The sequence below is a fragment of the Callorhinus ursinus genome, unplaced genomic scaffold (assembly GCF_003265705.2).
Source record: "Callorhinus ursinus isolate GAN/ISIS: 27379988/994484 unplaced genomic scaffold, GSC_fseal_2.0 scaffold29, whole genome shotgun sequence".
NCBI lineage: Eukaryota > Metazoa > Chordata > Mammalia > Carnivora > Otariidae > Callorhinus > Callorhinus ursinus.
Window position 1 is genome coordinate 6,737,620 of NW_027397091.1, and position 26,458 is coordinate 6,764,077.

At 41.1% G+C, this 26,458-nt stretch overlaps 1 protein-coding gene across 2 annotated transcripts in view; it reads right to left on the minus strand.

The window, feature by feature from the left end:
* Window positions 1–776: 776 nt before the first annotated feature.
* The window catches only part of PAK5 (p21 (RAC1) activated kinase 5), a 299,564-nt gene continuing 273,882 nt past the window's right edge, over window positions 777–26,458 (minus strand). For both annotated transcript variants that reach the window (XM_025876070.2, XM_073878384.1), the window contains 5 exons: window positions 24,276–24,409; window positions 20,147–20,273; window positions 6,954–7,079; window positions 5,147–5,281; window positions 777–3,021 (listed from right to left, as the gene is read on the minus strand). In XM_025876070.2, coding sequence (XP_025731855.1) covers window positions 2,866–3,021; window positions 5,147–5,281; window positions 6,954–7,079; window positions 20,147–20,273; window positions 24,276–24,409 — 678 coding nt within the window. In that variant the 3' untranslated portion in view covers window positions 777–2,865. The remainder of the gene's footprint in view (window positions 3,022–5,146; window positions 5,282–6,953; window positions 7,080–20,146; window positions 20,274–24,275; window positions 24,410–26,458) is intronic.

A 26,458-nucleotide genomic window follows, 5' to 3' on the forward strand; every position in this document is an offset into this window, starting at 1 on the left:
CTGCTACCTCTGGCTATTTCCTGAGGGTTTCCACCTTCTGAAATTTCCAGGTTAAGAAATGAACTCTTTAAAAAAAAATATTTTATTTATTTATTTACCTTTTGGAGAGAGAGAGAAAAAGAGAGAGAGAGAGGGAGCAGGGAGAGGGGCAGAGAGAGAAGAGAAGAATCTCAGGCAGACTCTGTGCTGAGCTCAGAGCCCAATATGGGGCTTGATTCCATGACCCTGAGATCATGACCCAAGCCGAAATCAAAAATCGAATGCTTAACCAACTGAGCCCCAAGCAATGAACTCTCTATATACAAGTGTCCCTCTCAACATTATGGGCTAAATGTCAATGCCTCCCTGGTCCCCCAAAGAAGAGGAGGCCCCAACAGTGTCTTCCAGTCTACTAGAGAGCCTTCACTACACCTGCTCTAATCCAGAATAATCCCCTCTTTGTGTCTTTTGTTGATAAAAACCTTTGGGTCAGTTTAGCATCTTTGAAAGAGGGAAGTGGAGTGAGTCTTTAGTCATGAATCTGGCTTTCCTTGCACGTGGCCTTCCAGAATTTAGTAATTTTTTTCTTCTTAGTTGTGTTATCTTTACCACAGTCTTCCACTGTTTGTGACCTCTGGGGATGGGACGATTTGTCTTTGGTTCATGTCATCATGATGTTACATCTAACTTTATTTTAACTCATTTGCATTCCCCAAGTTCATAAAGAAAGCATTCTTGGTTACTTAAGAAAACAAATTCAGGAAATCATTGGATTTTCTAATAACACGATGGGAAAAAGGCAAACATTTATTTTTATTTGCAAGTGCAGTTTTTGCCAATAGTTAGTGCTCACAAAACCTTTTAAGCTACAGTAACTTTTGGTAAACTCAATGAATATTTATAAAATACCCAGTGATAAGAAAATTACAGAAAAATTTCTATTATACTGTTGAAAATGTTTGGAATCCAAAATCCACAATTTTCTGCAATGGTTTTTAATGTTTATTCTGGTTAAAAAAAGATTTTCTTTTTCTTTCTACTTCTACATAGTCCTGGTTAAAGTAATACAATCTGTTCCACGAACTTTAAGGATGGCCATTTTCTGGATTTAGATTTTTATTCATACATATTTATATTAATATTTTAATATTTTACATAAAACATTGATTTGTGTTTTATGAAACAAAATTATAGATCCTATTCATGGTGAGACATTTCCAGTTTGGGGGAAAAACTGAAAAATCTCATCTGTAGAAGGTCATTTTATGCCTTTTTTTTTCTTTTTTAGCTGTAATAAATAATTAGCAACCTATTAATTACAAAAATTCTTAATTATGCTTAGAGAAACCAGAGCATTTTCACAAATTTAAATTCCTATTTGTTACAGTATGTTGAAGTCATTAAGAAAAGCCTCTGGTTTTCCAGTTTGGTAACAAATGGCTTTTTTTTTCTGATACATAATTAATAGAAACTAATGATGACTATGTAGCTCTTCCAGAGTTTTTAAAGGCAAATCTATATTGGCCTACAGTTAACATGCAAATTCATCCAACAAGCAACACAAAATGTATTGTAGTAGTCATTCATTTTTATCAACATTCAAGAAGATCTAGTCAGCAGCACAACTCCCCTATGTCAGAAACACATTATAACAGGGTCACAACTGAAGTCAGAACACACCTGGTAAAATACCCCCTTCCTAATTCATCCTCTAGAGTCAGTCCTGACTTCCAGCACGATACAGGAACAATAGCAATACTGCAGGACGAAGGTAAATACAGACAAGAGTTTGGTGTGCTAGCACACAGAGTTTTCAAAACAGTGACAAACAAAACCAAACATCTTGCCCTGTTCTCTCTCCTTTCCCTTGGTGAGACTGGAATTCTCACAGTCTTCCTTCAACATTCAATTTGGGGAACTGAATCCAATGATCCTAGCACTGAAAATTGTTCCCTTGGTGGGAAATGTGGCCACATGGGGCGGGGTGGGGGGGAGAGTCGCACCCCCTGGAGAGAGGGCGTGACAGGGGAAAACACCCTGCTGTGCAAACACTGGTGTGCAATTAATAGCCTTGAAGGAAAATTTGAATTTTCCAAAGATTTAGCTTTATCTCAAGGAGTGGCTTGGTGGCTTACTGTGGCTCCAATTTTGTTATTTTTGGTTGGATAAATGAAATGTGCACCTCCATCACCATCACTCTTAACTCTTCCTCCATCACATAAGACACTTGTTAAGATAAGAAAGATATTCTACTAAAGCTGACGGTGATTGAGAGTCATTCAGTATTCAAAGTTCCTAAAGAATCGTTGTTTCTCCGAAAGGGATAAAAAAGTAGGAAAGGCTTTGTTCAAACTCTTGCTAAGTAAACAAGTATTACTTCAACTGATACTATGGCTACATGACATCAAAGTACTATAAATTATCAAAACTATCGTACAGAAAAATTACAAATTCATTGCAAAATACATTACACTGCTACCATTAAGAAAAAAGTGCTTTTTGTTTTCCTTTCTTTTTTTTTTTTTTTTTGCCAGAAAAGTATTCTTTCAATATAGAAAATCCTATGCATTACCCTGCATGTGGCTAGGATATGTCATAATGGAGTTTGTACTGAGTCCTTCTGATTTGCTGGATGAAGTGTTGAAAAATATAATAATGACTTATTAAAGCCATGTTCCAAATGATCATGCCAGCTGTCAGTGGAGAGATGCCTGTTTTAAGACACAAGAAGATGCCCTGGTCTGTTGAACCCTGCCTGTCATCACATTGTCCCACTGATCAGCTGGTTAGAGTACACAGGCCTTTTTCATGTTCCTCAGGTTCTCCTGAATTATTCTCATGTCCTCATCTAGCTCTTCCAACTACTCCACCAGTAGAATCCTCTACTCAGTGATGTCTGTATTGTCTCATAAGAGGAACGATGCAAGATGGCGGACCTGCCAGTTTCAAGAATGGATGTCCAAGGAGTTCCTGGGCTGTGGCTCTTTGGGAGGGTTCCCTCACCAGCATCAGGTCTAGGAATCCCCGGAGCACTGAAGAAACCTGTGAGAACACAAGATCCCATCCTGAGGACTAACACAGAAACCCAACCTAGTTCCCCTAGAGTGGTTTCCCAGCCACTTCCCAGTTAAGTCATTCTATCAAACAATAGCAAATTCTAGAAAGTCAGCTTGAGAAGAAAGAAGTTATGGAAGCAAAAGCAGGTACTGCCTTTATTAACATATGCTGTTTTCTTGACCTTCTTCAGTATATGTGCTGCTGAAGCGAATGCTTCTTTACCTTCTTCATGTTTGAAATAACAGGAGTTAATGATAGAGCAATGAAACATGATGGTCGATTTGCTAAATTAAATAATAATAGGAACAATAGCATTGTGAAGTGCTTACTATTTATAGGCACTGGCCACATACATCTGATGAAGTGTGGTACAAACATGGAATAGTTCTATTTTTCTAACAATTGCAACCATCTAGGCTTTGTGGACTCCCCCTTCTTGAAAACAAACAAGGTTCTAGAAAGATATCTGACACAGATAGTATGTTTTCCTGTAATTTCTTGTAGTTTACTTTTTGAAGTATATCTTACATACGTTCAAATGCATAAATGTTAAGTGTATGTCTTACAGTAGAGTGTGTGTGTGTGTGTATGTGTGTATGTGTGTGTGTGTGTGTGTATACACCTATTTACTCTCCAGCCCCATCACAATACAGAACATTCCTACCACTCCGGGGGGGGCTACCTCGGGCCCCCTTCCTGTTAATACTCATCTCCCTGCAATGAGTCACCACTCTCCTGACTTCTAGTAACATACATTAGTTTTGCCTCTTTTGTCCTTTATGGAAATGAAGTTATATACTGTCAGCTCTTCTCTATCTGGCTTCTTTTACTCAACATTGTGTCTGTGGGATTCACCCCTGAGGTGTGCGGTAAAAGCTTTAAACTTGTCATTGCTGTATAGTATTCACTGCTAAATTATACCACATATTATTTATCCATTTGGAAAACAACTTTGGGTGGTGTCTAGTTTCTGACCATTAGGATTAAGGCTGCTCTTGTATGTGACTTGGAAGATTTGCATTGGGTGTGGGACTATTTTGATACCATGCTATTTTAGCTACTTTGGATTATTTAAACTTAGTCCAATGCAGTAAACGTCTTAATCTCCTGTTCAATTCAAGCAGTTTCCTGTTTTCCTGCAAGTTCACACAACTATAGGGGTGATTCTATTGGGACTCTTCTCTAAGCTTTAGGGGTGGAAAGGGTAATTCTTCCCTAAAAGGCAGCCTCGGTTCCTCCCTGCGCCACACTGGCAGTTGCCAGATTGGTGTTTTTTTGACTCAACGTCATTATTTTCCGAGCTTGACCCTACTTGGCAACACTTGGAAAACAGGAAAGACCCTACTTGGTCCCTTAACCATGCCCTTCATTGCCCTGTATGATCCAGCCCCTGCCCCCCTCCCTGACATGTATTACCCTTTCCCCTGGCTCACTTTGCTCAGCCATAGAAGCTTTCCAACTTGGCATAGGGCCTTTGCACCTGTGGTTCCCTTTGCCTCAGACTTTTTCTCCCAGATCTCTGCATATCTTGCTTCTTCCTTCTATTCATATTCCAGTTCAGACAATCTGTCCCCGGAAAGGGCTTCTTTCACCCTTCAACCTAAACAAGTTCCCAACCCCCCTCTCCTTCATACTCCATTGCATTACAGTGTTTGCTTTGCTCCACTCCCTGAAATTATTTTGTTCATCCGTTTGTTTGTGGTTTTACCATCTGCCTCCCTAACTAGAACACAAGCTCTATGAGAGTCAGGAAATCTGAGGTCTTGTGCTGCAATATCCCCAGTAATTAGAACAGTCCCCAGTATGTCACAGGTGCTCAGTGAGGGCGTTCTTGTGGAGTGCCTGATTGACTCTTCTAGCCAACCCTACAACAAAGGAGCAAATTGTAACCCATTTTACAGACAAACTTCAGAGATGGAGAGGCGGAGTCCCTTGACCATTGAGTGAACGGGAAGAGCAGAGATTTGAATCCAAGTGATTCTAATTCCAAAGTCCATGCCCATAAACCAGGATCCACTCCTGGATATGATATGCCAGTCTTTGAAGCTACAGAGAGACTAAAAATATCTAAGAATGATTTTGAACTTTAGCAACAGATGCTGCTTCTCACCTTGTGTAGGTCCTTCACTCTTGGAGGTAAACTGTCCCGAATCCTCCGCATGGCCTGGAGGGGAGGCTCATTGAAGTAGGGGGGTTCGCCATCGATCATTTCTATCACCATGATCCCGAGGGACCAGATGTCCACCTGTTAGGCACAACCCAATGGTTATCTCAGGCAAGGAGAACATTCTGAAATGTTGGATGTGTCCAGGGGACCCAACAGATTCATACCCATTTATAAATTAAGGTGGTATTTGTAAACTTCCAAAACCTATAGCACAGATTTACAGCCTGAAGTGCCAAGTTACCAAATTTTTGCTAATGGTTTTCATTTGCTTTTTAATCTTAATTGTTATTTTTATTTCTTTTAAATTCATTTTAATTAAAATATAAGGCATTCATTTGCTTTTTAAAGACAACTTCAGGGAAGATTCTGCCATTTAGGTACACAGGAGTATCTTAACATTCTGGAGTTCAGAACTTTTTTTTTTACTGCTATATTTGGTGGTTGGTTACCTATCAGGGCAGATGAGAAAAACACCCAATTTTTATGTTATGAACATAGAGAAGACAGTTGCATTTAAACCATAAAAAAGGCATCTGACATATTCATAACAAACTGCAAAATCTACATTGCACAACTCGATATATGCTGATCCTTTTATTAATTTAATTTTTTAAAAATAGCTCTTCCTTTCCTACATTGGGGTTCTTTCCTTTGCATTTTATCATTTTGAAGTAGCATGTACAAAACCCTGCCTTATAAAACCATTTTCAGGGAACAGAGAAAAGAAAAGGAAGAGACGACAAGCAATTCTTTCCGAGTGCAGCATGGGAAGTCAGGAAGATGAGAATCCTTAGCTGGGCTATATCAATTCCCAGTTACAACTGCTTCCCCGTTCCAGCTGCATTCCACTTTTTATCAGTGAGCTGCATTCCTGTTATAACCCTTGCTGTGATCTTCACTGAGAATTTATGCTTTGGGGACCACAGTGAGACAAACAAGTCGAGTACTCATTCAAGGGCAAGCAAACAAGGGAAAGAGAGCCGAGTCTGCCTTCACTTATGCCGATATCCTTAGTTCACTGGTCCATGCCACCTCTTCATGCTTCTCTTCTCTTAGAATCACCTTCCGCACCATAATGTGTGGAAACGCTGTGTGCCCGGCTGGAACGAGCTCCTTACTGCCGTGTGCATAGACTTGTGTGCCTCAGGGCTTTGCTCACAGTACTCCCTCTCTAGAAGGCTTTTCCTCCACTCCTTCTGGCCCCTTATTTTCACATACCAAAACCTTATTCCTTAACAGATTATGAGCAATTGTTTCTTTTCCAAGGGAAACAGAAATTGTGCCCTATTTTAAAATACATTATAATATTCATATATATTTTTTTCTAGGGGAAAACATTACTGCTCAGCCAAATATTACCTCTATTTTGCAGAGCTTTCTCTGACCATCTATCCTTCGAGTCATGACACCTGCTCATCTGTGCATTTCTGGCCACGTTTCAAGTTGCATTGCCTTGATTGGGGTCTGCCTGCCACTGAGGGTGGGGTCAGAGTTTACGTGATTCCCCACCCTCCACCCCCAGTGGCTGTTTAGGACCTCAATAAAGGCCTCTGGATCAATGTTGTGGCAATTTCTTCAGTGGTTACCAGTCCCCTTCCTGCCACAACCTACTCTGTGACAAGTCTAGTGAGTGGGGGTCAAATACGGAGTCAAACATCATCACCCCGATCTGTGGTCATTAACTCTCTCAGAACCACTGCATCCCTGAGCCTGTCCAGCCACCCCCAAACAATGACTGTCACCCCCTTACCTCTGTCCCATAAGGTAGCCTAGAAATCACCTCAGGTGCCATCCAGTAGGGAGTGCCAACCAGTGATTTCCTCTTGGGCACCTCTTTAGAAACTTGAGCACAGAAACCAAAGTCCGATAACTTTATCTGAAAAGGAAAGGAATACAACAAAGTTAACAATCTAAAAATACCAGCTTCCAGATGGAGAAATAGAGTTTCAAATTCAAAACAAAACAGTCTCATGAACAGGCCTTGGAAATACTGGTGGTTGTCAGACCGTTTTATTGGAAAGGCACAATCCATTTTAATGGAAAAATCTCCCAGGCTCCACCAGGGTTCACTTGCAAATGTGAAACCAAAAAAAATTTACAAAGTACACTCCAATCAAAAAATTTGTTAAAATTCAAATCCACAACTTAAGTAAATTGCTACTTTTTTTTTTAAGTGGGCTCCATGCTAGGCACGGAGGGCTTGAACTCATGATCCTGAGATCTAAGACCTGAACTGAGATCAAGAGCTGGACGCTTAACCCTGCCACCCAGGCACCCAGTAAATTGCTATTCTTTTTTTTAAATTTTTTTATTAACATATAATGTATTATTTGTTTCAGGGGTACAGGTCTGTGATTCATCAGTCTTACACAATTCACAGCACTCACCATAGCACATACCCTCCCCAATGTCTATCACCCAGCCACCCCATCCCTCCCACCCCCTCCACTCCAGCAACCCTCAATTTGTTTCCTGAGATTAAGAGTCTCTAATGGTTTCCCTCCCTCTCTGGTTTGATCTTGTTTCATTTTTCCCTCCCTTCCCCTATGATCTTCTGTCTTGTTTCTCAAATTCCTCATATCAGTGAGATCATATGATAATTGTCTTTCTCTGATTGACTTATTTCACTTAGCATAATACCCTCTAGTTCTATCCACATTGTTGCAAATGGCAAGATCTCAATTTTTTGATGGCTGCATAATATTCCCTTGTATATATATACCACATCTTCTTTATCCATTCATCTGTTGATGGACATCTAGGCTCTTTCCATAGTTTGGCTATTGTGGACATTGCTGCTATAAACATTGGGGTGCACGTGCCCCTTTGGATCCCTACATTTGTATCTTTGCGGTAAATACCCAGTAGTGCAATTGCTGGGTCGTAGGGTAGCTCTATTTTCAACTTTTTGAGGAACCTCCATACTGTTTTCCAGAGTGGCTGCACCAGCTTGCATTCCCACCAACAGTGTAGGAGGGTTCCCCTTTCTCTGCATCCTCGCCAACATCTGTCATTTCCTGATTTGTTAATTTTAGCCATTCTGACGGGTGTGAGGTGGTATCTCATTGAGGTTTTGATTTGGATTTCCCTGATGCCAAGTGATGTGGAGCAGTTTTTCATGTGTCTGTTGGCCAGTAAATTGCTATTCTTAATGTGAGTTTTGTACATACTCTTGCTGGTTAGGTTGTTTTGCATTGAACACATTCAGATTTCCAAGTACCATGAAAGGATTAAAATGATCAACCCCATTTCCGTATTTGAATTAATGCAAGACCCTATTATATAGAACGCTGAGACATCACTTTGAAGTACTGGCTTTTCTTTTTGATTTCTTCCTTTGCTTACAACAAACTGAACTGGCCAATGTAAACATCAGCATAGGCAGAAATATGGGTGTAGAAACTGGGTGTTAGCACTTGGTTACTAGGGGTTTAAGGTGGCCATCCTAATGACCCAATGTATATATATGTTATTTATCTTAGATGTCATCAAAGACAGAAAAAAAAAACTACTAAAAACCCTTGCACAGAGATGTTAAGATTATTCTTAAGAACCTAGAGCACCATTAGGCTCCCTGCAGGTTTATATACTCTGGAAGACCAGGAGATTAGGTTTATTTCTGGGGACCGTGATCCCTGTTCATGATGACTTGTTCTGAACTTCAGAGGACCTCACTGAAGAGAAGTGTTTCCTAGAGTGGGTGGTGGTGATAGAATACGTTTAAGAAAACGACGGTTCAGAATGGGCATTTGAAGGTAAAATTTCCACAGATTAAAGGTATGGTCTCTATGGCACAAGTTCTCCCTTAATTCTCTTCAGAACTCCCTGAACTTTTTCAGCCTTTTTCTCTGGCTCTTTCTCTGCTGCCTGCACCTTAAAGACTGGGCTTCCAAGGGTTTGGGTCTTAACCCTCACCTCTTGTCTTTATATGCTCTTCCTGGATACTCTTTCTCCTCCCATGCTTAATGCAGACCTCTCTCCTCCCTTCTCAACCTATATTTCCATTGAGTCTGTGTTTCCACATGGAGTTAATTTTTATGAAAGTTATAAAGTCTGTCTAGATTAATTTTTTTGCATGTGAATGTCTAGTTGTTCCAGCACCATTTGTTGAAAAGACCATCTTTGCTCCATTGTATTGCCTTTGCTCCTTTGTCAAGGATCAGTTGACTCTATTTATGTGGGTCTATTTCTGGGCTATTTGGTGCCACTGGCCCATCTGTCTTTCCTTTTGCCAATACCACACTGTCTCGATGACTATAGCTTTCTATTAAGTCCTAAAGTCAGGCAGTGGTCGTCTTGCATGACTTTGTCCTTCTTTACTATGTGTTGGCTATTGTGTTGGTCTTTTGCCTCTCCACATACACTTTAGAGTCAGTTTGTCAACATCCACAAAATAATTTGCTTGGATATTGACTGGGATTGCACTGAATCTATAGATTGAGGTGGGAAGAAATGACATTTTGGGAATATTGAGTCTTCCTATCCACAAACATTGGATTTATCTTTATCCACAAACATTTCCATTTATTTAGTCCTTTGATTTCATCCATCACTGTTTTGTAGTTTCCCTCATATAAATCTAGTATATGTTTTGTTAGATTTATGCCTAAATATTTTAGGGTGTTAGTGTAAGTGGCACTGTGTTTTTAATTTCAAATTCACTTTCATTGCTAGCATATAGCAAAATGATGGACTTCTGTCTAAAACCATATATCCTTCAACCTTGCTATAGTTGTCATTAGTTTTAATTTTTCTTGTCAATTCTTTTGAATTTTCTACATGGATGATAATGTCATCTGTGAACAAAGACCGTTTTACTTCTTCCTTCCCAATATGTATACCTTTTATTATTCCTTTTCTTGGATTACCACATATGCTAGTACTTCTGGTATGATGTTGAAAAGGAGAGGTAAAGGGGAACATCTTTGTCTACTTCCTAGTCTTAGAGGGAAAGCATATTCAGTTCTTAATTCAAAAATATGAAATTCATGTTTCAAGGCCCTGGTCACTTCTCACTTCCTCCAGAATTCTTCTCAGGAGACCATATTGATCTCCCCTCTCTGAATGTGAGAGAATTTAGCACTCATTCAATCTTGAACTATTTTCTGATGCTGATTTTGTCCCTCCAGCTAGAAATGACAGTCCTCAAAGGCAAAAGTTCTGCCTCCTAATTGTGAAGCCTCACTGTGTTCCTTAAAAGCTGGGAAAAGAGTAGATACCAAAAAAAAAAAAACCAAAACAAAACCACATGATTGATTTTATAATGACACATAGATATATGATAGCAGATCATGTGGTAGAGGACACATTGGTACTCTTTTTGAAACCATTACTGACTTACTGAAGAAAGCTGCCTCTAGAATCAAAGTTGGAACACAGATAAAATGGGGGTAATGTTTTAGAAATTATTTGTGTCTTTTTCTATCTCCTCATGATCATGATCTCCTCTCTAATCAGGCCAAGGTTAGTGGTGGTGTGGTTTGGGGAGGGAAGAGATTTGACTGCTCCAGATGGAATGCTAGAGAAAGCTGGTTTAATGGAGAGATGCTTTCTCAACTGCTTTGGCATATCAAGAATCAAACCCAGATGAGTCAGATCATAGATTTCCCATGTGGTATAAAGAAGAGGGTCCTGTGGTCATGGTAGCTGGTCCATAATCCTTGTTACCCTATTGTCAAAGGAGTCTACAATTCAGAGAAGGGAAAAGCCTATAGTCCATCCCTTTTAGCCTGCAATTGTTTGCAGGAGAAGACAAAGAGCAGTCATTTGATTCAGGTCCAAACTCTTTATTACACATCACTTCCACCACCCTAAGCAGATGGCAGTGGCCTTCAGAAAATACCTGAGTAGCATACAACTCCAAACAAACAAGGGAGAGGAACAGCCACATGCCTCTGTGTTCAGAGGTAATATTCAAAATATTTAATAACCAGAATCATCTAGACCAATCGGAGTCCAGACATGAAGTTGAGCTGTGTCCTGGGTTCTTTACCATCTTTAATGAGGCAAGAACATCCAAGTAAAGGGCTGTTGTAATGGGGGGATACTCCAATGATTTAAAACAGTGGCTACTAACCAACAAGCATGAAAATATTACAATATTTTAACAATGGGTATAGACATACTAGTGAATGCTGGCCTCCTGGAGAGATGGCAACAGAGTGGGTGGCAGTGAACTTGAGGCAATGCTATTGGCTTCCATGGTCTCTGTCTGTTGTACAGGGGTCCAGAAGCTCCTCCTTGCCTGGCACAAGTCTGTGGTTGACATGGGGAGCTTCAGGATGGCTCTCAAGACTTGAAACAAGAGGCTGGAGTTGTGAAATGTTGCAGAGGCACCCTTCTGAAAAGCCCAGAGCTGTGGGACCAGTGGTCACCACTCTTGGTAGCAGAAAAGGCCAGTTATGCCAAGGTAGGGACCAGAGAGGAACAAGAAGATGGGTCTTATATCCATCACTTTGAGTTCCCAGAAGCCACATTTGTCCCTTACTCTCTCAGACTCCTTGAGAAAGAGAGGGGTGGGAAATGAGAAGAGGAAGTGGATGGCGGCCAAATCTGAAAGATTGAGGTTCTAAACATATCAGTTAAGGCTTACAATAATGTTGCTGAACTTTCATAGATAATATTTATTTAAGTAGACTGGATTTAATAGATTGAATTAAGAGTTGCTTTCTGTTTGTTTTTTTAGTCGGTAGAGCTTTGTGAAGAAGTCTAGATCAGTTTTAAGAAACAGAGAAGCTATAATTGTGTGTGCACGTGTGTGTGGTTATCTCCAAAGCTCTAATGTGAGTAAATCCATAACCCTACTATTTCAGACAGTGGAGAAGGAGCAATTTTGCCAAAACATTTTTTTTTTTTGCCTGTAAATTTTAAAAACCTGAATTAAGCAGGTGAATGTATCAGCATTTTGGTATTGGCAGTTTTTAATTTCAATACCTCTCATGTGGCTTTCTTTTTACAGACACAAAAAAGGACCCCAAACCTGCCAGACTAATAGTTATCTCCCTGACAATATGTAAGCTGAGAAACTGAAACTAAACACAGGAAGCTAGGTCTGTTCCTCCTCTGTAGACGTGAAAGTGCTTTTACATCAATGTTTTACTCATCCAAGGACATAAAAGAGATAATTCTCTAGAAGAACATAATTGCACACAATACTCGTCTAAACAAATCTGCAAGTAGGTAATGAGAACTCAAGTAATGAGTACAATAAAGCACTATAGGCAGATCTTCAAAGCATATCACACAGACTCTAAGCTGAGCCTTATTTCACATAGAACTGTACAACATGGCGGATTAGGAAACACTGTCTCACTAATGCAGTTAGACTAAGAGAACTGCAGCTTGCACACTGCCAACCCCTTAAAAGGAGGTGATGCAGCTTGTTCCCCAAGGGCCAGAGGAGAAACTAGAGCTTAGAGTGCAAAGTTGCTCTTTAAAGCTGAAATCCTATTCACCTCAGTGGGTCCTGGCTAGGAATCAGGGGCTGCACAAAAACATGGGTGGAGGAGGAGAGTCTATCCACAAGAGAGCTGTAAGTTTAAGAAAGAAGGTAAAACTCTCATTTTGTAAACTGCATATACTCTAAAGAATTCACGCATCTGCTCCAGGTTTGTGCTAAGGCAAAAAGATAGATGCTTTTGTGCCTGGTTTCTGGGTGCTTCCTATAAGGCAATGATACTCAAAGTATGTAGCAATGGCATCCCCTGGGAACTTGGGAGAGATGCAGGCTTTTGGGTATCACCCAGTTTGGCTGGAATCAGAATCTCTAGGGAGCGGACCCAGGAATTTTGTTTTTGGCCAAGGTCTCCATTGGTTTTCATGCTCACCACAGTTCTTGAACTTGTTTTAAGAAGAGCAATGACCCAGAGACAAAGGAATGGAGGGAGGTACTAGAAGGGGCCAGACTGATGAACGTGTCTCCAGTTTCAGGCCCACTTTTTCAACTGCTAAACTGAAGAGGAGAGGGAGTGCATCAGAGCAGCTAAGCTGGGTCTGCATGGAGGCCTCAGCCAGCTCCTCTGCCATTTGACAGAGTGGGACAGGGTGGGAACTCGCCCAAGACTGTACAACAGTAAGGAGGACAGTAGAGAGGAGGACTCGGACCCAGTCTCCTGACTTCTCAGGCTGTGCTTCCTGTAGGGAAGGGAGGAGTCATAGAGTCTGGGAATATCTCAGACGTGGTGGTAAAGGAATGAATTTAAGCAAGCTGTGTAACATGCTCACGTCTCTCTTCATTTACAAAGAGCTTCTCGGAGACAATCTTCAGGTCTTCTTCTAACTGTAAAATACTAGTTATTCAAGAGACAAAAACACTCAAATGCCTAAAGGTGCCAAAAAAAAAAAATCAATGAATTTAACGGGCCAGGTGGGGATAATGAAAAACTAGGGGTACATGTCCTTGGTGAAGAGACACTGACTCCTGGTTGTCAGGGCCCAGTAAAAGGGGTGTGGAACAGTCACAAGGCCCTGGTTGCCATCTATGGCCCCATAACTATCCTTTACCCTTGTTTGCAATCCTGTGAAAAAGAGGGTGCACACACATTACACTGTGCCTGGGTACTACCTTGGTTTAGCTTCCGCCCCCTCTGAGCGCACCACAAAACAAGGAATCAGTGTAAGTCATTTATTGGGGAGATACAGGAAACCCTGGTAGTGAAGTGGGCAGGGAAGACAGCCAGTCAAGGGTTAGTCAGCAATGTGGGAACCAGAGCTTACTCCTGATGAGGAAGTCCAGGAGACTGGGTAGAGCATGTGCCAGAGAGCTCGTCTATCCAAGGGCAAGAGAGCCGGGGTGTTTATACCGCAACTCCTATCACATGATCCTGGGCTGCCCCTAGTGAATGTTACCTGCCTGGAATTTCTAGCCTGCTGTGGGCTGGAAGACCAGACTGCCATGGCTGGAGAAAGTCGCCAGGAAGAGATGCCAGTGGTGGCACTGGGAGGGGGAGCTAGTGAGCACTGAAGGAGGAAGTCTGGTGAAGATAGGGATATGGCACCCACAGCATCCACTGAGGCACTGTTCACCCTTACCACGCCACCTCCACGACTGCCATGTGTGAATGCAGGCACAGGGTTGTCAGATACTTTGATTTTTGTTTTTAAGGAAGACAGGAATCTGAAATTTTCTGTGACATCTCCTGATTCTTAAATTGTGGCAATCAATTTTTAGTTAAAAAAAAAAGACCATAAAAATCACTGTGTATGTCCCTTTTCAATATAGGCACTGGGCTTAATAGGTCATGGGCTTGAAGTCCATTCTAGCCAATGAATTTGATAAAAGCTAAATCACTCACTGTCTAGTGGCTCCTAAGTATCATCTCTCAAATGCAAGCTTCAGGCCAAGGAAATATCATAGATGAATTTATTCAACCCTTAATTGCAAGGATGGGTGGATCACCCTCTTTGAGCTTCTACCTTGTACCCATTTTACTTCTGATGGTTTTATAGAAATTATTTCATTTAATTCTTGCAACCACTCTGTAACATGCTATTTATTTCCCTTTCAAACTCCAAATACCACATCCCCCCTGCTTAAGACGAATTGGTGACTCATTAGATATTATTTATGTCATAGACAAATAGTGAACAATTTACTCTGATCACAATTTCCCTTCTAGCCTTTGAAGGGGCCACAAAGGATTTATCCTTTTTTTTTTTTTTTTAATTAGGCTCCACGCCCAGCATGGAGCCCAATGTGGGGCTCAAACTCACGACCTTGAGATCGAGATCTGAGCCAAGATCAAGAGTCAGATGCTTAACCGACTGAGCTACCCAGGCTCCCCAGAGATTTATCCTTTAAAAAAAAAAAAAACTTGAGCAATTCACTCTCTTAGTTTTTTACTTTGAAATAATTATAGATTGATAGGAAGTTGTAAAGAAATGTGTACCCAGTCTTCCCTAATGTTGGCATCTTATACAACTATAGAACAATATCAACACCAAGAAACTGATGTTGGTACAATCCATAGACCTTGTTCAGATTTAATCATTTGTACATGAACTCATTTATGTATGTAGTGTGTAAGTGTGTGTATATACTTTGCAATTGTATCACATTGTAGCCTTGAGTAACCACCAACACATCAAGGTACCCAAGTGCCTCTTGGGGCACTTGGGTGGCTCAGTTGGTTAAGAGTCCAACTCTCGATTTCAGCTCAGGTCATGATTTCACAGTTGTGAGATCGAGCCCTGCATCTGGCTTTGCGCTCAGTGGGGAGTCTGCTTGAGATTCTCTCTCCTTCTGCCTCTCCCCCTGCTTTTACATGCTCTGTCTCTAAAACGAATAAATAAATAAATCTTAAAAAAGTGGCACCCAACTGTCCCATCACCATGACACCTCAAGCTACCCCTTTACAGTCACCCTGCAGTCCCTCACCCCTGTGACCACTAATCTTCTGTGCATTTCTATAATTATGTTATTTCACAAATGTTATATACATGGAATTATGCAGCATGTATCATTTCAAGATTGGCTTTTTTCCACTCGGCACAATTTCCTTGAGGTTCATCTAAGTGCTTACATGTATCACTGGTTCATTCCTCTTTCTTTTTTGTTGACTGGTATTCCGTGGTACAAACACATCACAGTTTGTTTAACCACTCACCTTTTGAAGGACACTCAGGTAGTTTCTAGGTCTGGGCTATAATAAATGAAACTGCTATGAACATTTGTGTGCAAGTTTATGTGTGAAAATAAGTTTCCATTTTTTTGGAATATATGCCTAAGAATGCAATTACTGGTCCCATGTAATTTTTAGTTTTGAGAGGACTTGTTTTTCAGAGTGGCTATACTATTTCACTTTCCCACCAGCAGTGTATGAGTAAGTGGTGTTATCACTACTCTTCACTTTAGCCATTCTGATAGATGTGAAGTGATATCTGCTAGTTTCAGTTCGTATTTCTCTAAGGGTTAACGTTGCTGCACATCTCCCAGCAAGAAGAAAACTCAGTATAGCTTGTGTGACAGACAATATTTTCCAGAAAAAGCCAACAATATTATTCCTCAGCCCATGAGCTCCTTTGATGACATGAGTCAATACTCTTCCCACTGAGTAAGGTTTTACATTCCCTCCTCCTGAACTGGAAGGGCTGTAAATACAGTGGACACGGCATTATGGAACTTTGAGTTTAGGTCATAAAATTGCCATGCACTTCCATCTTGTTTTCTTGGAACCCTCACTCTTTGAATGCAGCCTCCATGCTGAGAGGAAGGCCATGTGGAGAGGTCACATCTTGGGTGTTCTGCCTGACAGCTCAGCTGAGTGTCCAGCCACCAGCCAGCACGTGTAAGTGAGGAAGACTTCTAGACACATCGTCTAACCACAAGTCAGAGCAGTCCTGGCTCGCTGAGCCCCGCCAACATTCAGAGCCATGTAATAATCCTAAAATGACTTTTGATTTAAGACCCTAAGTGTGGGAGTGATTTGTTACAATGACAATAAATAAATGAGGGTGTCTTCTCTACTATAAAACTTCATGCTCTAATAAACTGGTACAAAATAAATTAGCACAAAATTTTCCTAGAATGGCCACACTATGTCTCTGCTCTCATTCTTAAAAAAAAAGAAAGAAAAAAGAAAGTTTCCTTTCTCTATAGAAACTGAAGAAGCCCACTGGAGTCAATATGGTGTATTGTTCTGAAATGTGAAAGAGCATACTCTGGGCGCCATGGCCAAGAGCCACAGGATCTACTCAACATGTTGCTTGTTCCCTCTTCTGGAACATTCTCAACCCTGACAGCCATAGGACCCACTCCCTCAGTCTCTGCTGTAATATCACCACCCCGGAGCGGCCTTCTCTGACCTCATCCTCCATCACTTTCTACCATATCCTTATTCTGCTTAAATTAATTATAGGAAACTTAGTGCTTATCACCACCTGTCTGGAGCTGATTTTATTTGTGTATTTATCCCATCTCCATGCCCCAACTAAACTTAACGAAAGTAGTGGTTTTGCTGTGTTCATCCTTAGGACCTACAACTGTCCCTGGCACACAGTAGAAACTCAGTGAATATTTATGGAAGGAGTGAGTGCACAAACCACTAAGGCTAAAAGCACTCACCATGTGCCAGCCCCTGGGAGCTCTTTGCAGGGTACATGGAAATTTAGGAAATGTGTGAAGCATAGGTTCTGCCCTTGAGAATGACTATGAATGATTTAATAACCTTCTGTACACTGTGGGGAGGGGAGATCTTTGAGCTGATTAAACAACGAATTATTTTAGTCTCATGCCTGATGTTGACACCTGACATGTGCTTGCAGCCAGGAAGCCTTTGCCATCAATCCACAGAAATAAGGGGAAAAAGCCTGCCTTGAAACTGCCCTGCTTTTTCTCTTTCATTTTTTTCCTGCAAGAACCAGTCCCCAGGGCCAATTTGTGGACCAGTTCAGTGCTTTGTGAATTATGTTCTGAAGTCATGGAACCCTGCCTAAGTACTCTCCTGAGTCAGGCCAGGGGAAGGTCCCAGCCCTTTTCCCACAGCTCTCCACTCTCTGGGAGATTATGTAACATGGCTCTATATCTTTCCCCTCCTTAAACCTACATTCCCTTGCAATGTGACTCTGCATCTTCTCTCATCAAGAGATGGAGGTCTATTTCCCCATCCCTTGCATCTAGGCTTGGCTGTGTGACTCACTTTGGCTAAAGGGACATTAGCAAACAAGAGAAAAACAGAGGGTTCAAACTGTGGAAAGAGCCAAGATGCCCTTCAACAGATGAATGGATAAAGAAGATGTGGTCCATATATACAATGGAATATTACTCAGCCATCCGAAAGGATGAATACCCAACATTTGCATCAACATGGATGGGACTGGAGGAGATTACGCTAAGTGAAATAAGTCAAGCAGAGAAAGTCAATTATCATATGGTTTCACTTATTTGTGGAACATAAGGAATAGCAGGGAGGACATCAGGAGAAGGAAGGGAAAAATGAAGGGGGGGGGAATCGGAGGGAGAGATAAGCCATGAAAGACTATGGACTCTGAGAGACAAACTGAGGGTTTTAGAGGGGAGGGGGGTGGGCGGATGGGTATTAAGGAGGGCACATGGAGTGCTCCACTGCATGGAGCACTGGGTTATATGAAACTGGGTTATATGAAAACAATGAATTGTGGATCACTACATCAAAAACTAATGATGTATTGTATGCTGACTAACATAACATAATAAAGTAAAATTAAAAAAAAGATTCAAATTAAAAAAAAGCAGAGAGTTCAAAAGTGTGCAGTGGAGCTTGCCTCTCTTGCTGCTCTGGGGAACCTTGCTACAGACACCATGCGAATAAGCCTCGGAGAGTCTGCTGGGAGATATGGGACACATGGCAAAGCACCAGGCAAATGAGTGAGGCCATCAACAGCAGGCTGACCACAAATGCAAGAGTGAGCTCGGCTGATGCCACATGGAGTGGAGATAAGCTGTTGCAGCAGAGGTCAGCCCAAATGCTGACTCACAGAACTGTGAGCAAATACATGGTTGTCATTTTAAGCCACTAAGTGTTTGTTATGTAGCAAAAGCTGACTGATGCATCCTCTCATACCCACTTAAAAAAAAAAATTCAGCCAGAGTAATGCAAAAAGCAGGACTTAAACTACCCATTAAAAATAATTCCAAGTTTGCAAGTACATTTACAGGGAAAGATGGGGAGAATGGGAAATGCATTAAGGGTGATCTTTATTTTGTCCTTTATACTTTTCTGAATTTCCTGAATTTTCCACAATAGAATTGACAATCTCTTTAAAACAAAAGAAGAAAAGCCAAAGTGTTGGGGCAGTTTCTTTTAGCTGCCCTCTGATGGTTCCTGGGCAATTCTGCTGTGATGTGAACATTTTCCACATGGCTGAGGTTGCTGGGTTGTAAAAGACAGGTGTTTCAATGGGACAGCTGGCTCCCTGTATGTCAGCGCCATTACCTCTGGTGGGAGTTTCAGGGAGGTTAAAAGGGCCTAAATGGTAAAAAATCTATGCTTCAACACTCTTCCATCTAACTAAGATTGCCTTGAAATGCCAACTCATATTCTATATTCTTTTGTAACCTGGTGTGGCTGATGAGTTTCAGCGGAATCCCTTGAGCTGGCTGCGGACATGGGAAATGCAGCAGTCTGGGCCTGGGTATAAGCTAGTGTGATGAATATCTTTTGTTTGCCTTTCCAGATCTATTCTCTTCCTCTCTGAGCCCTGGGGCACCAACCTGTGTTGACTGCACTGATGGCTTCTGATTGGGTTCGGCCAATGGGGAGAACCAATAGGAGACCAGAAGGAAAGAATGGAGTGAGGCTTGGATATTGATTCTCCCAGTTCCCATCCTGCAGCTTCGCTGTGGTCTGTCTCCCACTGAAGATCAGAGTCCTGCCAGGCATCCCTCTTCAGACAATAATTTCTATTTTCAGATTCCACTAGCCAGTTCCCTGCCTCCCTTCCTCTGACATGGGGCAGTAAGAGTAGCACTCCATTCTAGAATGCCACATGAATCCTCATGTGCTCTTATGACTTGTCTACATCTGCTGACACCTTTGTTAAACTCTCCTTGAGCTGTCCACTGGAGTTTGTCTTCTCTTTCCTGCAGGAACTCTGAGAGATACTGCAGACATGCACAACTCCACAGACAGGGTGGACAAAGCCCTAGAAAAGTCATCTCTTCTCCTCCAACAAAAATAAGAACACGGAAGCAAAAGGAAAGGAAAGAAATGTCCATAGTTTCTTTTACTTCCTATACTCGTTGTTAAAGTGGAAAGTCATCCATCAAATTCAGATCACAGGTAATCCTGACAAATAGGATGACACAGAAGAAGGTAATTTCCTTTTTGGTAAGCTTTCTGGGAAGGACAGTGGGTGACTTGTGACCGAGGAGACTTAGAATTATGAGAAAGGGTTCTTAGGAGGATAATGCCCATGACAGACAAAGTGGCAAGGTAAACCGTGGAGAGGCCAAACATGAAATCTTACCCGGCCATCACTTGTCAGGAGGATGGAGTCACTCTTTATGTCCCTGTGAATCACTCCTTGATTGTGAAGGTAGGAGAGAGCTCTTAGAACCGACAGACAAACGGTAGCTATCTGTTCTTCATTCATTCTGGAAAGGAAATAACATTTAAGGAGCAAAGACAGGTTTAAGAACATCTTTGAAATGATCAAGAGAGGCAGCTCCCTTGGGGTCTAGTGAACGGTCCATGCTCTCCAGCCCATGTCTGGAAAATCTACAGGGAAGGACAAAGAAGTCTTGGGATATGAGTCCTAGATCCTAAGGGTTGGCACTGAGGATGACAGGGGCCCAATATAAAGCCCAAGGAAAGAGAACCCTGCTTGCTGGCTTTTGGGTCATTAATGCAAATGTACTTCCTTAGACTCTCATGGGTAATTCCTTAGGTACTGATAAACCTCCAGGTTCCTACAGAGAGATGGCACTGAATAGAGCCAAGGTTCCAAGTATGCCTGATAGGTGACCTTGAGCAAGCCCTTTTAACTTCCTCAGGTTTCTTTTTTCCTCATCTTGGAAATGGGGACATCCACAATTCTCTTTAAGGCTGGACTTGGACAACACGGTCTTTGGATCTCTAAGATCCCCCAGGATTAGCCCTGCCTCCAGGAACTGGAGATTCCTGCTGCTCTAGGTCCTTCCATCAAGAAGGGAACTGGACTTAGTTACTAATAACTAAGCATGATTGGATGATTTTTGAACAAACTGACCATAGGAATGAGAAAGGTAAGCATAGCTCTGGATATGTACCCCCACATTTCATGGCTGCACCCTTCTGAAGAAGGGTTCTGGCTTCAGAGGACACTGAGGTCAAGTGGCCTGCCCAAGGTTACCCAGCTAAGAAAGTGACCAGATCATGATTCCAACCCCACCTCTTTTTGAGTTCAAACCCATGCTTTTCCAATGTCCCCACTGTATCACATTGCCATGGCAACTCATATGAATGGCTTTTCAGCCATGAAGAACCTCAGTGGGAGAATTACTTGCCCATCAGTGCCCTCATAACAACCCAGAGAGGCCTAACTCATCTGGGTATAAAACCTACTCCCTCTCACAGAGACAGTGTGAAGCTCAAGCCAGACAGCAAATGTGAAAGAGCTCCTAAAAGTCACGCCAACAGAGGAGACTGTCGGGAGAGACAGAGGGTGTAACTGACCAGAGCTCAAATTCAAGGACAGCCTTGGAAAAATCACCCTGGGGAACTCTTAGCTCAGCAGGACAAGGAAATGGATGACCCCAAATCTGTATCAGTCTTGTTGATGCCAGAAAACCGTGTCTGAGTAAAATTAGGATTCAAAGTAAAATCCAAGGAGGTGGCCAATTAGGAGAAAGTCGAGGGTATAAATTGGCTGGGTATCCCTTCTCTTCGAAGAGGCTTATTCCAGCAATGCCTTGATCTACTAAGGCAGGCAAGAAGAAAATGTTCTTGTCTGAGAGTGGAAATCTACAACTTCTGTGTTCTTAGTTTTGTGTGAATGGGCTGGTCATTGTGCTGGATTGTGAAAACAATGGATGACAACTTCACATCTGCCCACAGCAGAGCCCTCGGAGGTTTAGAGCATCATCAGCAGGGATAAGCTCAAATATACCTTACAAATAATTCAGGAGCAACAATCACCTTCTTTAATAAAATTCATTTTTCTAGGATTCCATGAGATTCGAGTTATTTGAAGCAGACATAAAGATTATTTACAGGTCAACAACAACAAAAGTTAATGGAATCTGAGCCCCCATCACTGACTGAAAAATCACCTTTAACTGGCCTATGTGACAAATACTACTGATTCTGAATTCAGTGGCTCTGAAATGTATAGGACCCACTATAGAAAGACTGTTGCTTTCCTACTTCTGCAGGGAGGAAGCCTGAATTGGGATAAAGATGCCTCAGTTCTGGAATCAAATCCAAATTCAAATCCTGGCTCTGTTTTGTAGAGGTGTGTCAAGGTTACATGAGTTAATGTTTGAAGTGCTTGGCACTTTCCTTTGCCTTCTCTCTGTTCCTGGAAATCAGTAGGATGTAATTTAACAAGATGCTAGGTAGGGCTAAAATTCTGGTATCCATAGGAAAAGCTGAGCACCTGGCTACCTTATGGTCAGTCTGGGTAGAGCCTGAGATTCTGCATTTCTCACAAGCTTCTAGGTGATGTTGATGCTGCTAATCTCCAGAACACACTTTGAGTAGCAAGGAGTTATTTTATTGATCAATCAATCATTCAGTAAAGCATTTATTGAATATCTACTATAGGAAACTCTCTGAATGATTCAAGAATTAAAATCTAAATTTAAGATTCAAAGGATTTCAAGTTCTAAATATTTAGTGTTCCTTAACATACAATTTCTCTCCGCTCTGTGGAGCTCTCTGCCTTCAACAGGAAATTATTGACAAAACTGGACGGAGAGGATTAGAGAACACAATGGATTCCAGAGAGGCTAGTTCTTAAGTGGATCCACTGTCACACAATAAAAACTAAAAAAAACCAAAAAACAAAAAACCTTGACAAAGAGAGAGCTCCAGAGAGACATGTGTAGCTATCAGAAGCTTTCCAAGGCAGGAAAAAAAAAATCCTCTCCTCTGGATATATTTTTATTAATGGTTTTAGATGTAAGTCACCTTTGTCTTAAGCTTAGGTTTCTTCAGTATATTTGTTTCTGTAAGTTAAGATGATCTTATGTGTTTTGGGGGGGGGGGTTGTGTCCTATGACTATACCAACAGGGATCTGCCATCTGAAATGTTGGTGATAAATGTTCAGTGTCTTCCCTTACGTTCTTTTGTTTTTAGATAGTCTACTGAGACTGAGAGCTGTAGGGGGTTAGGATTGAAACATCGTCCGATTTTAGGGAGAAACAGCAGGATATTCTATCCCCTCACAGTGTTCCTCAATACCGTCTTGCTTTCCCCTTATTGTTCACTTGGATTCACTTATGATTTAGGCACCATTTCAGTGATACCAGCTAACATCCAGTGCCTCTCCTTCTTGACAATCATCTCTTATCCCTTTGGAGTTTTATTGACTACCAAGAGCAAATTTAAAGTTTCCCAAAGGTAACATGGTTTTTTAAAAAAATATGTCTGTTCCTTAGAACCTTGCTTCTCCAAGGTGGTCCATGAACCAGGAACATTGGTGTCATCTGGGAGCTTATTAGAATAGAATATCATGCCCCTTCCTATTGAATCAGATTCTGCCTTTTACTAAGACCCACAGGTAATTTATATGCATATTAAAATATGAAGAACACTGTCTTAGCACATACTTTGTCTCCCTTCAATGTCCCTTTCCTCCCACTTGCCTTCTTAGTAAACTCCTATGCACCTCTCAAAACTCATCCTGGTTATCACTTTATATTGGAAATCTTTATTTTCCCTGTTAGAGATACTCAGGTATTCTTCTTTGCTGCTTCTATATCTCTTTCTACTTCTGCACAGGTATTATATTTATTTCTAACTTGTGACATCCTTGAAGGAATATATTTCAGACTTTAATTGTTTGTATCTTTTGTGTCCCCGGCACTCAGGAAAGAGCCTGGCACATAAAAGGTGATCAATAAACAATTAACTGACCAAAACTGACACATCAGGGAAGCAAGTAGCAGAGGTAATAATGATAATTAACCGTTGTTACTTGCAAGAATATTTAAAAACAGAATTGAAGAATTTCAATTACGTAGGTTTCTTATTATGACATAAAACTTTGACTCATCTTCCATCTGTGTCTTCCTCAGCCAGGTACTCCTGGTGGTATTACCACAGAGCAATAGCATGGCAACTCAGAATAAAATTGTTTTAGAAAAATACATAGGAATGGGAAATTCTATTGTTTGGCACCAAAAGTCCATTGTCATCAGCTTGCTGACTTAACATCATTAGGTATTAATGAATTTCTGGAGGACAAGGAGAATGTTAACTGAATGAATTAATTATACATGCATGATATTGCAATAGGCACTTAGGGAATATAAAGAAAAAGGGTCATCATAGTCCCTGACTTCAAAGGGCTTACAATTTATAAAGAGGTCATAAAAACAGTCATTGAGGCCTTACCCTGGAGAAGAAATAATAAGCACTTGGAATTATTTGTCTGGATAATGAAGAGACATACCTGGTATGAGTGACAATGTCTGTCAAGGCACCGCCTTCTAGAAATTCCATGACCACCCAGAGCTCATCGCCGACAAGGTAGCTGTTGTACATGTCAACCACGTTGTCATGGTGGTAATCCCGCATTATCACAACCTGGGCAAATGGAAAGATGCTTTTTGACTTGTGATGGTGAAATTTTGCTTTCTGTTCTCTTATGGCCACAACTCTGCTGTGAGTAGAATTGATTAAGAAATATTGATTTTGGGGGGATTTATTCAGGAATCTATTATAGACAAAAAGACAGTATTGAGGGTAGCTAACAGCAATAAAAGGAATCAAGTTAGTCAGTTCAGAGAAAATGGCAGCGCAACCAGACACTGGGTTTGGAGATAATAACAGTGAAAACAGGCAGAACCCTGGCAAGGTTTATACTCACAAGAGGGAGTACTGTTGACTGTTTGGGTGGGGGGGGGACGTAGGAGATGATCAGATATCCCTAAGGGTCTTTGATAGAATGCACTATCCATACTCTACCATTCTTTAACCTGGCAAAAGGTCACCAACTCTAACTGGCAAATGATGAGTATGAAGTAAATGAGGTGAACAGTAGGAGTGGGGCTACATGAGGCTAACTTAACATCTTGGGAGGAGGTCTGGGTCGAGTGTGAGAGAGGTTTGGGCTGAATACAGAGGATAGGTCTTGAAAGTAAAAACAAATATGACTCAGGCATATACAAGGCTAACTTGAACTTACCAGAGAGAGCTTCCAAGAATTGCTGCCCTGTGGCTGCTTCTGGTGACATTTTCAGATTTAATGTTAAGTAATAAATTACAAAGTTATCTACATTATATTGCCCTGCCTGTTCTGGCATTGTGATTTGGAAATAAGTTCCAGAAATCAGCATTGTGGAAGTGACAAGCTGAAGCCCACCCACCTGGGGCTCTCTCTGAGATGTGGAACACAGCAAGAAAATGAACACCCATGGGGTCTGGAGCCATATGTGGCTTCTTGTGAGCCTCCATAGAAGAGGGACCCAAAGTCACACCTGAGTGCATTTTTATAATGTCTGTTAGGAAATGTGAGTGGTTCATCCTTTGCTGGAGACTGACGTATTATCTAACATTGGAATCCTGACTTGCTATCTTTAAGACCTAAATTTTCCATCCACAAAAGCTCATTTCTCTTCCCTAAACTCTCATAAAATCAATAGATGACTACCACTTCAAAATATTTTATGTCCTTAGACATAGGTATTCATATTTTTCCACCTATGTGCATTTTAGAACTTTCAAGTAATAAGTGTAAAAGGCAAATGAAGTGGAAAAATATGTGCAACAGACACATAGAAAAGGGTTAATTCCTTAATATATCAAGAGCTCTCACTTATCAATAAGACAAATGCTACCACCCTAATTGGAAAGTGTGCAAAGGACATATGGTTTAATAAAATAAAAATGGCCTAAAAACATATAAAAGTAATTTCACCCTCCCTAGTAATAATAGTGTTAATTAAAGCAGGAAGATTTATTCATGTCTATCAGATTAACAGAGATAATTTGACAATATCCAGTGTTAGTGAGAATGAAACAGGACCATCAGTGAGGGTCCTCATTGTTACAAACTTTCTGGAAGTCAATACTCTATACCACTTTCTCTAAATAGAAAAAAATATAGAAAGGAAATCCTGAAATATTAATGTAGGCTATTTCTTGGTTGTGAGATTATGCGACATTTTCTATATTTTCCATATTTTCCACAGGAAGAATTCATCATTGCTATAGCTAGGAACACATATCTTAAAGTTCCTAAAGAGTGAGAATCCATTGGCAAACTAACCTCTTTTGAGATTTAAAAAAAAATGGCTACAAAGGGTATACATGGTACCACAACCATGTATATATACCCATGTAGATAATGTAGCACAAGGCCTTGGAATCTGCTAGAATTCAAATCCCAGCTCTGCTATCAACCTGCTGTATGACCCTGGGCTAGTCACTTCACCTGAGTCCAGATTTCCTCGTGGCCATGGCAATAACATCTTTCTGTCTCACAGGTTGGTTGTGTGACTCAAGCCAGATCAGTGCTTAGCATGGGGGCTGATCCGCATGAGGCACCTTATAGAAGTAGCAGCCGTACACGCATAGACGAAGACCAGAAGGAAGGATTGTGGGGGCATGATTTTTGTATTTATATTTTCAGTG